The sequence below is a fragment of the Tauraco erythrolophus genome, chromosome 4, assembly GCF_009769465.1.
Source record: "Tauraco erythrolophus isolate bTauEry1 chromosome 4, bTauEry1.pri, whole genome shotgun sequence".
Lineage (NCBI taxonomy): Eukaryota > Metazoa > Chordata > Aves > Musophagiformes > Musophagidae > Tauraco > Tauraco erythrolophus.
This window is the reverse complement of record NC_141468.1, coordinates 42024991-42041352: the sequence shown is the minus strand read 5'-3', so window position 1 is coordinate 42041352 and position 16362 is coordinate 42024991. Positions and strand designations below refer to the sequence as shown.

Sequence of the window (16362 nt, the reverse complement as noted above, 5' to 3'; positions counted from 1 at the left end):
AAGGCCATGCACCTAGCAGACAAAGCTTTTAGTTTGTCCAGATAAAAAAGTCCACACTCTCTAAAAAGTACTCTGAAGATACTTTTTCTTACAATCGGAGTCAGATGTACTTAGCAAGAAAGTTTCAAACATTCAAAAGCGTACAGTGATAAAAGAGAGCTGTTCACAAACTTGTTGTACTTGTGTAACTGTATCTAACTCAGATATTCTGAGTCACTTTATGGATGCACCTCTCAACTACAAGGAGGTTCCGTTCTCAATGCTGGCCCTTAAGTTAGATGGCTCGCATCACACACTGTGACTATTGCTCTATAGGTCTTCTACTGCAACAGTATACACAAGACTGGCAGACACAGAAAAAATCTTCGAGGTATGGGAAAGAAAAAAACAGTGGTGCAGAAGGCAATAATCTTTCTGGCATAGTTCTTTGCCAAATGCGAGTTGCCAAGCATGTACACAAGATTTAATTTGCTCCTGTAGAGCATGAAATATCAGTTATAATTTCCTTCTATTCTTTACATATTTTTCTGAACTAGGCTCATTTTGGCCCAGCTCACTTTCCTTCAGAGACATTCTTTAAAGGATGATTATATTTGGATATTTAACAGCTATACAGTGTCAATATATGACACTTAGCATACTAAACACTGCAAAAACGCATACGAAGCAAAGCAAAAACATATCTTCAAAAAAGTTATAAAAATCACACAAGTAAGAAGACATACTGTCCTTTTTTACGATCATCTGAAAACAAAGCCATATGCATGTTCTATAGCCAAAGAGCATGAAACGAGAACATACGTAGCATAAAATAAACATATCATAAATAAAAAGAATTCTTACTTTGTTGCCCGTATAAACTTGCCCCAAACTGAGACAGCTGACCTGATGTTGATGGTGATGCCAGCATCTGAAACGTAAGAAGAATACAAGGTTATTAAAAACGCAAAGATACCATGCTATCTTGCTCTGAAAGTTTACAACAGCACATTCTTTTGCCATGAAAGTCAAAACAGCAACTGAATACTCCTTTAAAGTCATCAAAAGTTTTAGAAAAATCTCCAAAGTATCTGCACAGTAACAACTGTAACAGTATATTACATGTCAATAAAAATTTATGAATTTACATGTCTAAAAACAGTCATTCTTTTACTCGCGATAAATAGCATAGACAAAGATGACGTAAAAGCTTCCAGTTTTTCTAACCTTGTAGCTAAGAGTCATTTTTACAGAAGAAGGAATACTCAGTTATTTAAATCAGATATAGGGTTTTTTTTCCCCCTTAAAACATGCATCATACAAGCAGATCACTGTTCAGTGTAACAACAGCAAGTGCAAAGTTTCATATTATCAGTTACAACAGCAAAAGGTGGGAAATGAGTGGCTAGGTAGCAGCAGGTATATAGAAACAGCTGTGAACTTCGGATAAGATTCCAATGTTAAAATTATAACACATTGTCCTAAGAGCTAGCGTCATGCTTATATACACCACATGAATAAGTAAGATGTACAAACATCAGAAGTAATCTTTCCTGCTGTAATATATCCACTTCAGAGACTTCACATACTGCCAAATATTTCCATTAAAACCTTCTTTGTCAACTTTCAGACACCATCACACAAGAAACGCAACAAACTAAAGGAATTCTCAGGAACAGCAAGATCTAAATAAATTATGATCTATGTAGAAAGATTGAGATTTGGGGTTGCATACTCCAAAGAGAAGGCAACTAAGACACCAGACTTCCAGTCACTGCTGTAAAAGAAAAGAATAAACTACTCTCCATGCTGCAGTAGAAATGGAAAGTATTAATAAATTTGAGAAACAGGAAATTTAGGCTAAATATTTGTGAAAAAAAGCCTTTTGCATTCTTAAGGACAGTTAAGCACTGGAACATCCATCCCTAGATGTTTTTAAAGAACAGATTAGACGCTCATCATCATTAGGTATAGCTGATTGTCCCTTGGAGCAAGAAGTAGTATTAGTTGACCTAATCCATCCAGCTCACAACAGAATATGCTACTCATACTTACTAACCCATGGGCAAACATCTGCTTGTTTAGTGCAGTAGTCTGGACTTGGATTGAATTTTAGGATGGTTTTAAGGAATGCAATGTCCGTATTCTTACACATAAGGGGATTTCAAGCTTTTTCAACTTCAGAGTAAGGAATTCAAATAAAAATATTTTTTACTGTGATAAATCGCAAATTGCTTTGTTGACTTAATCTAATAGATGTAAAACTCAAACCAACCTTATAAACTGAATCTGCTAGTTTTCTATACTGAGGCCAAATCTAGATGGTAGAAATGAGAAAGAAGACATGCAGGGTAAACACTAAATATCAAAAGTAGCATTCATATCTGTAAATCACAAAGTATTTATAATTTTTTTGAATACAGAAGACATGAGAAGAGAAATTACAACAGGCATTACTGTACAGCGTCAGAAAATGGATGAGAAATATCACCACAAAAATACTACATATTCACACATATTTTGAACAAAGTGCACATATTTGATAGCAAGCAACTACAGCAATAAACATCCACACTTGCATACACAAAATCTGAAATACTAAGACAAAAACCTCCTGCGGGAAAAAAAAGAAAAAAAAAGATAACTAAAATATGTGCCAAACTGGACCAAAGTTCTCCTTTCTTAGTGACAAATTGGCTGTGAACAAAAAGAACACTTTAAATAACTACCAGTGGCTTCAGCTCAGCATTCATATAGCAAAGTTCACAGGCCACATCTGCATCAGCAAGTAATGCAGCCAGAGAGAAGTGCATTTGTAAAACAAAAAAGCTGGTCCTGAGGGCTGAACATACATACTGTATGCATTTCTAACTAGAGTTAGCTGTGACTGAAACACCTCATGCCAGGGACTGGTCGCCTGTTAGTTAAGTGGAATATGTTTGGTGCACTCCTGCAGCATCTCTTCCAGTCTGTTTTGATCCAGAAGGAATCAAATTCACTCACACCAAGACTCCTCTGCAACACGAACCAAAGCATGGAGAAGTGAGAATACATGGGAGACAGACTTCAAAAGCACACTGCCAACCCAAACTAACAAACTCATGTTTGTTAAATATCAATAAAACAAGCTGATACAGTAGTTTTAAGACAGGAAAGACAAAGTAAAAATATTGAGGTAAAAAAAATCCCCAACATTCAAGATTGACAAATTGGAAAATCCTGGAACATATTGCAAGGTGTAGTAAATTCTAATCCCATGGGAAAAAATGAGAGAAAAAAGTTACAAGACACCTTCAGAAACAATTACAAGGGCACACAAGCAAAAAAATCCCACACCAACTGGTCACTGAGATAGAAACAGCAGTCAAAAAGTACTACTAGCTTTGGGACAGGTTAGGAAAACAGTTAAGTCAAAATGAAGATCAGCTGATCTGGGCATTTGAAAATTGCTGTGATGGTATGTGATACAATAGGCAGAAGATGATACAAACCTCAGCACAAAAACCTTTTATTTATAATGTTAACTTCAAATGTAAAAAACCCTAAAATAATAATAATAATAAAAAAATTACAGATCTAAGAGGTTCTAGATTGAGAAGATTTTCCTCTCTAGAAAGAGAAGAAAAAGAATCCCACCTCTTTTACACTGAGTACTACTTGATTCTTTAAATTCAGTTAAAAGGAATGGCAAATAATATTTAATGAACAGTGCTTACTAGAAATTGGATTTTCTTTTGAAACATTGCAAAGTAGGTCACGTTTATTGTGCCATTTGCTTTTACATGAAGAGTTAATTGCAAAATGACTTGTAGAGAAACCTTCATAGAAAACCATAATAAAGGCCAAGTATCAAATCCAGTAAGTCTAACAACTAGTGTTAAAGTCATAACATACTTTGAACATCAAAGATAACAAGCCTCAAGAAGAAATAAACAAAGATTTCTGTGGATCCGTTCCAGGCTGATTAAACGCAGGATTTTTAACATCTCATGGAGAAGGAATATGCTGTACAGGTATCTCACTTATTGTCTCTCTAGTTTGTTTTGTAATAGGCCAAAAAACCCTCTCCAATATTAAACGCTTCTGCTCTCATAGCTAAATAGGGAGCAGTTTAAAGTTTTGTCTTATTTTTCTATTATTTCCTTATAATTTAGGTCAACAACAAACCAACTAAATCAACCACAAACTTAACCTATGCCACCAGGACCTTTATTTGCATTCAGAATCTCTGATTCACTATTATAGTCTACTCGAACTTGGTCTACCAAAGATAATGAAGATTCAAGATGGATGCTATTAGTAGTATTAAAAACATTCCTTCTGGCATTCTGCAATCATTACTTTAACTGACTGGACTACGAGCCACACGACACACAAAATGTAACAACTCTCCACAGTGGCTGGAAGTCACTCTTGAATTTCTTTCAGTCTACAACTGCCAAAGGTCATGATAATCTCAATATAAACTAAAGCAGTCTAACCCTTAAGATGACTAAAACCTCTTTGAGTTGGAAAGATCTTTTGAGCTTTACCCAATTACGTCAATATTTTAGGAAAAAAATGCTCAGATTTAGACTTGTAACAACTTTTGAGAAACAAAACATAACAAATTACTGAGAGGACGTCAATGCATATTCTAGCAGCATGTATACAATGTATACAACTTTTTAAAACAAGTGACTAATAATCTTTGATAGAGTCAAGGAAAATTGTTAAACAAGCTTGTGACACTTTAAAGCTTTTGCTGCACATGTACAAAAAAATCCTCCATTCTTCAAACTTTTGCATTTAGGTTTAAATCGATTTGCTAGTGGTTAACAGCTACAAAGCCCAGTTGTGCAATTAGCACGGCATTTTTGCTTCTGTTCCAACCTTGTACAACTGAACTAGACAGACTGTTTCAATCGTCTTTCCCTATACCTATTGTCAGGAGATGGAAGAGGCCTAGGACTTGCATCTCCCACAGGGCAAGGAGACAACCGAGTAAGGAAGGCCTTGTGTAACACGCAGGGTGCGCTTTACTCTGCGAGCGCGCGGAAGGACCGACACGCAGTACTGGCAGGCTGAAGGGCTGAGTTGACAACAGTCAACTAAGACGTAGACATCATTTTACCCGCAAGTCTCAAATAGCCACAGTGCAGTTCTGATCATGGAAGATTATGCTTCTGAACTCAAACAAACTGACGATCCAAGCAGATGGCCCAATTTTTCTGGACTTGTCCACACCAACAATCAGTAAGCTGTAACATGCCATCAGGCAATTTCCTATTCCTAGTGATGAACAAGATTTTACAGTAACTGCTTTCGTTAACTCCTGATGGGTTTACTGCAGTAAGTTCACTTCAGAGTGTCAACAATCTCGAGAAAACAGCACCAGCAATTGCTTAAATCTGCCAGAACTGCGAAAAAACTGCTGCGTTTTACAAGCCTCTCGGGAGACGAGCGGAGGCAGGCTGCAGCCTCCCCGCAAGCAGAGGGAAGCGGGAGGAGGCCCAGCAGCAGAGCTGCCAGATCAGCTTCCCGCCACACTGCAGCATCCTGCCTCTTCCAAGCAAACCCCCAACCTACCGCGGGGACAGCCGCCTGTCACCTTAACTGCTGCCTCTCATCCTAAACGCAGCACCAAGAAAATTCAGTAAAGAACACTTCTGCGATGGCTGCCATGTTACGCAGTTACAGCCTAAAGCCACTGTCTGAAAACACGAGGCAACCTGAAGTTAAAATACATCAATCCGGTGCTACCAAGTCAACTCCTACAATCAAAACTTGTTAGAATAAGCAAGTCCGTGAGTAGTATCTGGCCCGATAAATGATGGTTTTCTCTCAGCTGCAAACATCAGCATCATTTTGTAACTGCACTACTTTCTTTCTGGTATCTGCCATCTGTGCTACACTATTTAATAATAAAACAGCTGACCTATGGGCTCAAAAGAAGAAAGTGTTATACTGGTGTAAAAAAGAATAATAAATCAAGCCAAAAAATGACAGATTCAAAAAATACAGATTTTGCTCTACTCTGACTTTTTTTAGTAGTATTATTAGTCCCCCTCTAGATTACAAACTGCTTTTTAACACAGCATTCACAAAATTCCCACATTACAAGAAAATATTTCCAAATCTCAAAATCAGAGATCAATGGAAAAATTCTGAAAGCCTTATAATTGCAGGGTATTATTTGCAAGTGAAAATTGTTACTGATACAAATACAAATTTATATTTGTGAAATATAAAACCAAATACAATACTGAAAAATATATGAAGCTGTATTCAATCTTTTAGATTTCATCATTTACGGTTGTGGTCTTCCGCCTCCAGTGGCACTTGGGAAGCACAAGGAGGTAAGACCGCACTGTTGTTGGCAGCAGTATTTCAAGATCTTAAAGGAAAGATGTTGCCTTTGAATGATGATCACATTATTAACCTGAGATTAACATGGCTATTAAAGTAAAACTCTTAAAAACAAATTCTCCCTGTGTAGAGACATTCAGTTTGAAGGTACAGTGTGCTAACAAGCCAAAAGATTACTAAAAACTTGTTGAAAGCTGCTACAAAAAATGTCATAAACAATGAAGAACTAGGACAACAAAGAAAATTTTATATCCATTAAATAACCAGTTGCATATGAAAAACAAAAAAACCAAAGCACCCACACACTGAGCATGTAAATATTACAATATTACAATACAGCACGTTCAGTGAAGAGCATTATTGTGCAAGAAACCATAGCCTCCCCCTGCTAGAAAAGGCAGATAATTTTATGCATGGAATTAATCTGGTCCAAGGAACCACTTCAAATGCTAAAGCTGACATACAAAAACTATTATATATTGTTGATTTAAGTGGAGATGCAGTAAAATACAACTTTTAGATGCAAGTACAGAAACAGCACCTACCACAGTCATTTAGTTATTCTATTAGAAAAAAAATAAACACAAACTCAATTACAATGAAAATTATATACTAGTCATCAATAGTGAAATTAATTTTCTTGTGACAATTTCAAATTGTAAAGTAAGTGACAGGAAATAACTTTAATTCAGACATATACTTCTTGCAAACAGCATAACAGTGTAAAAATCCATTTTCCTCTCTAAGGAAAATTAGTTTACAATGTATTGTTTTATTTAATAAACCCATCCAGGTACAAACTTATAGGTGACACAGTAAAAGGCTGCATTTTGCAAACTAAACTTTTCATTCTTCATACTATATAACTTCATTACGAAAGTGCAAGCTCTAGGTAGGATGACAATAGGCTCTGAAAAGGTATACTGCATTGAAACAAAAACTCCCTTGATTTGTTTCTAATCTCATTCCTTGCAAGTCCTTCCAACAGTTTCCTTAATGGCATTGCAATTTTCAAATGTTTAAAGTCGAGGGGTTTTGTGCTATTTTTTGGGGTTTTTTTTTGTTTGGTTGGTTGTTTTTTTTTAAATGACTACATAATATGTTTAAAGATGCAAAGGATGTTTAATCACTCTCTGGGAAGGTAAAAAGCAATTCTGTTGCTTTGCAACTCACACTTCAAAGAAAAAAGCTTAAGCCATGTGTTTTACAAAGCTAGCAGGGCAAACCAACCCACTATTCAGTCAAATCTACAAGTATGTTTACATGCAAAGTAATGCATATGAAAATATTAATTTGCCATTTATAATTAAAGAGATTAATCTATTTTCTTTCCAAAATAAGCTTTACTTCCCCCCCTCCCCCCCGCCCCCGCTCCACAAAGCAATCAAAACTATTCAGACTATGACAAGTTACGTTAATGTAAAGCAGCTCTATTCAACCAGCCAGCATTAGCGTGAATGCTGTAACCGCTCCTGATACAGGAGTATTCCATGGGAATTCTTATTTACTTAAACCAACTCTATGAGCAGCATCTCAAGTTCAATTATGGCTAAGCTAACAAACTCTCGTGCAATGACTAAGGCAAATGCCAAGCAAGATGCCTTGGGAAACAAGATACCATAGGTTTCCTTAGAATCCTTAAAAAAAGCATTAGAAAGTCAACAATCCAGTTGGAACAATGTGGTGTTCAGCAACCCTAAAGCCAAAGCTGTCTCCAGAAGACTGATTAAACCCTTCCACATTTAGCCTCTCAAACTTAGCAAGATTCTGGGTCTCTATTCCATGGTAAGTTAAGTCTTGTTTCAGCATTTTCTCTGTAGTAAAAGTACCACCTCTTTGTAAGGCCATTTATTTCAAAACACAGTAAGAGTTAGGTAAAGGTTCTATAAATTACTTCAACGAAAGTTCACAGTAAAGGCTTTGATAACAGCTTCTGACCATCCCTTCATTGTATCACCACCACCATTACAAGATAAACTCCGTGTCGTTCGCCTTCATGCAACTGTCTCATGACAGAGGAATGCTTGAATTTGACCCATCACAGGCATACTTCTACTACACCAGGACAGAAGAAATCTCTGGAAAGCAAGCTCCCAGAATCAATAACCCAACTAATTGTGCACAATATCCAAATCTGAGGACGTCCTAGTGCAGGAAAGAGAGTGCCAGGGAGCTAGATTATTAGTCGCAATGAGCCAAATCTAATCTGCAGGCTACATCTCACTTGCTCCAATCATTAAAATATATTAACTCCACAAGAAGCCACTTTTTGAAATAACTGAGCTGCAAAAGAATATCAGGTCTCAACTAAGAAAGTCCAGAATCAGTTAAAACATTAGGATTTTTCAGAGGAGAATAAGCTCAGCAAACTAATCCATTAGAAGTGCAAATCAGAGTTATTGGTACGCTACGTGAGCATTTTATCACCTGTTGAGCAACAGAGAGTAAATGAACAGCAAAGCACTGGGCTAAGAAACGGAAGAAGCATTCATTGAAAAAATTCTCCTAACTTTCCTCGTAATTTGGGCAGATGTTCATTAAAAGGCATGTCTGTCTACTGTCAGATTTATGACCGTGTTCAGAACAGAAGATGCCCTGATCTTATATTCTCTCATAGATATCTTCAGTGGATTGGGCTAGACTGGTCAAACCTTGTAGAGTGCTTCTTTGATTTCTCATTTATAAGAATGTAAGAAGTTCAGATTGAGTGGGTCCCCATCTTATCTCAAAGCTCATTGTCATTTTTGTTTTGCTCATGTGAAAACAGCTGAAGACAGTAGATTCAAAAGTATATGAAGGCTTTGAGTTACACGTTTCTACCATTGTCACTCTATCCAAATAAAAATACAGGTAGCCCTGTCCTCGAAATGATTTTGCTGAGTATACAGGCAGCTGAATCAAGCAGGTGAAATTGGCCACAAATAAGCTCTGTAATTGTTTTGTGGGCACGTAGTGCATCTTTTTGTTGATTTAAGTTACAGGACCACATTTGTTTCAAGCCAAATCTTAAACTATTTTATTAAACTGTTCTATTTTCAAGTTCTAATTTCTTTGCCGAAGGCTTATTGACCTGGTTATCACACATTGATCCTAAATGTAGCATAATTCATAGACAGAGCATTCATGGATGTACTCTGTTCTACTTCCCTACTTAGCACAGGAGGGTTTGTGATGACTCAGGCAAAGCCACTCATTTATTAAAAAGGAAGCATTAGATGGCTTGAATAAGATCTAATCTCATCTAAGGAACCATAATTTTGTGCCTAAAACAACAGACTCAAACAGCATTGGTATGATTTTGGAAGCACTTGTGCATAAGAGTAACATGCAACTTTTCTATACCATATCAGTCCTGACGGTCTGAACCGTATTCACTAGAGGAAAAACTGGTAAGTTGAAAGAAAGCTTTTAGCTACACTGAGGCTCTGAAATAAAAATAACATATCCTAAACTATTTGCTGCTACCTCTTTCCACTCGTAAAAAGTCTTCAAAATTAAGACAGGACTTGAGCAGCCTTAGTTCACTTCACCATCGTGTAAAGGAAATGATTTTAAAATTCAAATTCGCCATAGCAACATGTCACAAGAACATCACATCAGTAAGTGCTATGAAAATTGTTTATTAAAAGGCAGAAAGTATTTTTTCATATTTTTTTTCAGATAAGTTCTAAATTGTTTTTCCACTTAGTCAGTGAAGAACTATTTCCTAATATCATTTGGAAAAAAATTAAAACTACCACCTTAGGTGTTAAAACGACGTAGAAAGCTGAAAAGCTCCCAACCTAAGTCAAAAACTGTGCACAAATCATCACTGCATCCCCTTGAAGACAATGCTTCTTCGCAAGGACAGAAACCCTATTGTAAAATGAAAAATAGGTTTCAAAGTTTATATAAAATATGCTTGCAGTAATAGTCCTTACTCTAAATTTTAGGAAGGTTTCACCATTCTATATGTTCCTCTGCTTGGAGTAAACATATGCATGCAGGTAACAACTTGAAAGCAGCAACTTTTAAAGTCAGAATCAGCAAGACTTCAACAAAGTGAAAAACAGAAAACACCCAGAGCAGTATTTAAGGAGGCCATTCAGAGGGCTTCCCTCAGAACCACTTCATTCCCAGTTGAATAACTCTAGAGGATGAGTGAAGCATAAATGGAGGACTTAGGATTCATATGTACATATGATACATTGGAGAAAAAAAATTAACGTTTAACTCATTTTCTACAGGTTTGTGGCTAAAACCTGCAATACATTAATTTTACCTGCTCTCGGTAAAGACATACAAGAAACTGAAAATGAAAGACGAATAATTTAAATTGCAGTAAAACTGCACCTTGTTTAGATAATTCTACTACAAAAAAGGCATAAAGACTGCCGTTTTTCAGTAAGCTTACAAAGAGATTGTGTATGCTATATTTTAATCTTTTTATTACCAGTTGGATTTGCTGAATGTAAAAGTGATTTACTCCTTTCCCCAAAGTTTATTCTACCTTTATTTTATCCCCACATTTACCTACTCCATTTCAATATAAGTGTGACGATACAAAGATTCAAGTGTTTAAAGATCTAGAACACTGGAAGTTTTCTCTCCAAGTATTCATAAAACTGGATGCAGGTTTTGAACATTAGTCTTTAATAGCTTACCCAGAGAAAATTCTGAGTAAATTTATTTTTTTCTCTGTCAATACTGTTATACAAATAACAACACAGTCAATATATTTATTGTGTTCTCATATACAGAACATCATCTTCAGTAGAATCCCAGTTGAAAGACTATTTGAAAACATGGTTATTTTCAATTGGAAAAGGTTTCAAAGCTGTAAAATTGGCTGGAAACTAAAAGAATACAACCACCTTTGCAATCTCTCTCATCTACTGTGAGCCAAATGAGGTATCAAAAGGAACATGCAATACAGAATATGCATTTAGCTATACTTGAGCGATCAAAGGTGTACAATGTCAATACCACCACCATATATTTATTTTGATCAACTTTAAAAAAATATTACAATAGCATATAATGGTTTAAGATCTCATAAGCATAAACTCAAAAAGTTGTAATGGTCAATAGTAAAGCTACAAGGGGAACAAAAAAGGCCCTTAAAAAGGATTTGAAAAGAAAACTTTAAAAAGCTTTCGCAAAAAATCACTCTTCTGTTTTCTGTTGGAATGACATCACTCTTCTGTGAACTACAGCAGCTTCTATGCCCCATTTTGGCCACTTCTCCCACAAGCTTTCATGATTTCTCAATTGTCATTCCTGGTGTCTGGAACACCCACCTTCTTTCTCGTGAAGTCCAATTCTAAGATCCACTTCTGCAACATTGCCTACAGAAAAAGTAGGCAACTAAAACACTCATTCACCGTGTCAACACCGTACCAAGCATCAGCTTTTACCGTGTACACTGTACAGCATAGCACTCATGTCACTTTACCTTTCTTACTACACTGTGATGATTTCTCCCTCATTGCGTCAAATCTAGAAGTGGGGATTTAATATTTAAGAACCACTTCGGAGAAATAATGTCTATTGGTTTTGAGAGTGCTAGCTGCACCTCTCAGTGCTTACAGAAAGGGAAGTATGTTGGACATTACAAATATTCCATTGTGCCTATATGCATCTGTGGTATATACACATATGTAATGGGCATAAACAGAAAGGAGTAGCCTATTTAATTTTCTTTACACTGGAGTACATTTTAATGCTTTGCTGGCTCACCTGAAATTTTTCATCAAAATAACTTACGAAACTGAACTGGAAAGCTTCATTTAAGCATGTTTTTGTTGTTGTTGTTTCATTTTGTTTTAAAAAGCCTTCTACTCTAAATCTATTTCCATCTCTGAAAATCTGGATTAAAACTCATGTAACTAAGAGTCTAGGAAATGTTTATTTTTACATAGGTCAAGGTCTATCAATACTATGTTCACATCTGCTATTAAATAACTACGTTTCTGGACAGCCATAGAGGTAGACCTGAAGCAATGACACCTTTCTGAAAGTCTGAAAGGGTTTTTTTATTATTTTGTTTAGTTAAAGTCTAGTCTATATGTTGCTTAGACATATTAAATTCAAGCCTGTCATGAGATGGTATTACTGACCTTCAGGTGACATGAACTTCAAGTCATGCTTTCAGTATTCCATGTATTTCTACATGCCACTCCATACAGAAGTGAAATGCTTTCTAGCTAAATTATTTATTTTAGTAAAGCAGAGCTTCAGTGATGTCAATGCAGTTCTAACATAAAATAATGCATTACCAAGGGAAAAAAACATTCAAGAATGATTGGTTTTGTACGTTTGTGTCATTACACATGGGAGAAATATCTAAATTAGAATACTTACACAGACAAGCAAGCTACACCAGGCATTTTCAGAAACTAAACACAGTTGAAGATGTAAAATGAAAAACTACAACGAAAAACATGGTAGACACAAATGCAAGATATAATCAATAACCCCATTTAAGTTACAAATACAATTCTTAAAGATTGAAAAATAAAACCTTGGCAAGCATATGGAAGTTTACATGTATAAACTCCCTAAAATTAAAACACTTGCCATTGAAAACACAGTCACGCACAGCTTAAAGCTAAGTGAAGCCCTTCCTCACATACATTTCATGCACTTGAAGCTATCTCGCTATTGAAATGGGAAAAGACAAGTTTATTCAACTTACATCTTTTTCTGATCGATGTGGGAACATCGATGATTGGCTGTAGTACATGTTCTCCTCATGGTAGTCACCATCAACCCCCTCTACAAACTTCTTCCTTGAAGCACCAAACATGCTGTTTGTCACCTAAATAAGAAAAAAATTGATTATATGAATACATGATTTGGTTTTATACATACTTAGTATACAATTTATACATATGTAAGGATTGTTAAAAAAAGTTTCTAAACATCTGAAAATTCCTCTTTAAAAATATTTTATGTAATATTGCCAATGTAATGGTTCTTTCAAGTGGGATTTTCATGTGACAAACTCACATTTCAGAAAGGACTGAGGTGGGGAGAGAGGACACACTTCACATTTTTGAGGAGTGTTGGTTGTGTTTTGAGTCTCATGACCTTTCACTCAGGTTTATTTAATTACAGAATATCAGAAAAGAGAGCAAATTCTCAAATTTTCCTCTCCTCAGGTAAACACTTTCAATCTCAAAGAAGAAAAATAAAAATCTGTGAAATCACTTCCATGTCTCATCATCACAACTTTGGAAAAGCAGCTTTCTGCTCGACTCTGTGAACTCAGAGCCATGATTAAGCAAGAGAAGGTGGACTATCTACACTCAACAACCTCATCACAGACTGGCAAAGTTACTGCAGATGGCCCATAAAAACCCACTAGATTTTACTTTGCCCTTACTCCCACAGGCGCACATGCAGTCAGAGCTGCTAAGTCAGGAACTGGAAACGAGAAAAACAGCAACCACGCAACTGGTCACAGAACCTTAATTCATTAGAAAACTTAATCCCGCAGCAAGGTCATACAACATCGCTAAAGCACCTACCGCATGCAGTGCATATTTACACACCTGACTCTTATTTACGTAAAGATACACATGCCTCTATTAATTCTCTCATCTATCTGGCTATCACGGCACAGTGTGGGCTAACCAAGCCCTGGTTTAACCTAACAGGTCAATGTTCAAACCTGCAAAACGGCACATACTGGTCAGCACTGAGCAACTCAGCCAGTTTCTTGTACCATATGCGGAGACTGGAGAGAGTGCAGCCAACAGGATGGTAATCGACCCTGAGCTACCGCCCTACACAACATACCTTCAAACAGATCTTTAACACCTTGAAAGGTAAGGAAGCTAAGTTACAGTTAGCTTATGAAATGCTCTGAGCCCTAAGATTTACTATCTTCACTACTGACAGCATTAGCTGAACTTAGAGACATATGACAAATTTTTTTTTCTTTTTAAGAGAGTTGTTCTCCCCTACCTTAGGTTCATGCTTGAAATTGAAATTTTGAATTATTTATTCTGGTTGGCTGCAAGGAGAGCTACTTTCAGCTTGAAATCCTCTTATCCCTACTGACACAAAATTACTCTGATATTCCTCAGTGTGGCTTATTCAAATTTCACCTTTACTGAGGAAGATTTCTAGGCAGTGTTTAATAACATGGGAGCTCCTATACTAAAAACAACTTAACCACATGATTTCAAAGTCGTAGGAGTTTTGAGTAAAAGTAAAGTCAAGACTTGGGATGCATTTAATATAGCTATAATGACAGAATTGCCCTAAACGTTCAGCTAAAAACTACTCCTACAACAGTGTTTCAGATATTTAGACTACTGATATCGTAAAAACAAATTTATAATACTACACACACGTGACGGTATGTAAAGGTACTGCACATCTTCTCCAAATGAAACTTGTATTTCATGATATTTACAAAAATGTGCAAATATAAGGTCTCAAACTGCTCGAATGCATTCAGCTGACTTTCACACTTGTAGTAAAGCTTTCATTACACTGTAAGCATGTCCCACTGTGCTAATCCCCTTACAATGCAATTATCACCTACCAGATGGGATGGAGCATTTAACAGGCTAAGGGGATTATCTTGTCCTTTGCTCTGCCTCAGTAAAGTGCGGAGGGACCAGCAGTTGCCTTTAACCGCTGTAAAAAGGATAGTAAAATTCTTTGGTGAAGCTATGCCAAGCAATGAGGAAAAGCTCAGTGTCTCAACCAACTACTACTCTTGAGAAAGTAAAAGGCAGCTTCTCACAAGTCCCAAAGAATTTTTTGGTGTTCCTTTAACAATACCTGGGATAAAAGAAGAAATTGTTTTTTGCCACATAACCTTCTCTTGTCATGCATCATCAGAAAAACAAAATTTAATTGGGATAGAAAGCAAGTCACTGAAGTGTACACAATACTGTACTAATGTAATACCTAACCCTGAGCTACAGTACAGGAACTATATAAAAGGAAAAAAAATGTTTCTTTCTTTGACCCCATAGCTTTTGGTCTTATTTCCACAAAGGTTTATGCATGGCTGGCTACACACACACACCGTAAAGATTTCTGAGTCAGTGGGGTAAGGTCAGAGCTTCCAGTCTGAAAATATTTGTTTAAAGCTGCTGCAAGGAAGCTAGTATGTCCGAATATGAAGTCTACATACCGAAAAGTTGAAAGATACTTCAAACACTCTCCACTAAATTTAGATTGTCTAAAAGATTATTTCCTAAACTGATAAGTGTATAAGACAGCGGCTCACAAACTAGTCAAGATTATGCCCTGAAGACTGATGAAGTGCACTGATATTAATATGGAGTCTTACAAGAACACAGTTATTAAAAGGAAAAAAGAAATAAAAAGGTTTTAAATAATTAGATGGATTAAATATTTATATTTTTATTGGCAACCCATATTTCTGCACAGTAACTAAGAGGACCATGCTGCTGGACTCCAGAGAGCAGAGCAGCGCATCGCAGGCTGCAGCTGCAGGGGAAGAGGGGAAGGGTGGAGAAGCCTCGCCTGCAACCCAGCTGCATCGCTGCGCCCCACTGCTCTGAAGACCCTCAAAAACTTTTTGCAGAGACTGACACTTCTTCACAGCACGATTTTTGTAAGTGATTCCGTGCCGTTCAGCTGTGCTGTTCTGTGTTGCCAAGCAAAGCAGTCGCGTGCAGTGCTCAAGCTGTCCGCGCTCCCTCCGAGGGAAACGGCACAGGCGCTGGAGGCCATTCTGGCAGCTGCCTGCACCCCTGACAGCATTTCATTGCACTAGAGAGAACCACCACTTGTTCTCAGGGTGAACCACGGATTCACACCAGAGAAATGTGGTGTTAGAAGTCACGCTGCTGTCCAGCCCTATTGCAAAACCAACAGGTCGATAAAACAAGGCAGCTGCTAAAGACCAGTAACTGAAAGGGCAGGAACTGGGATTAAAGACTGAAGCTGCAGCTGCCATAGCCAGGCTGCTTGCTTCTTCCTTCTTCTTCTGCTAACACGGCAGCCAATTTATCTACTTCTCAGTAGTCATTGGTGAGAGTAAACGGATGGCAAACTTCTGAATCA

General features: G+C 36.9%; 1 protein-coding gene across 2 annotated transcripts in view; it reads right to left on the bottom strand.

Annotated features, from left to right (window-relative positions):
- CNOT2 (CCR4-NOT transcription complex subunit 2) overlaps positions 1–16362 on the bottom strand; it is a 93623-nt gene that overhangs the window by 26373 nt on the left and 50888 nt on the right. The window contains exons 2-4 of one of the 2 annotated variants that reach the window (XM_086610866.1): positions 13004–13126; positions 11607–11654; positions 844–910 (exon numbers count right to left, since the gene is read on the bottom strand). In XM_086610866.1, coding sequence (XP_086466992.1) covers positions 844–910; positions 11607–11654; positions 13004–13114 — 226 coding nt within the window. In that variant the 5' untranslated portion in view covers positions 13115–13126. The remainder of the gene's footprint in view (positions 1–843; positions 911–11606; positions 11655–13003; positions 13127–16362) is intronic. The other variant, XM_086610867.1, reaches the window with a different exon arrangement.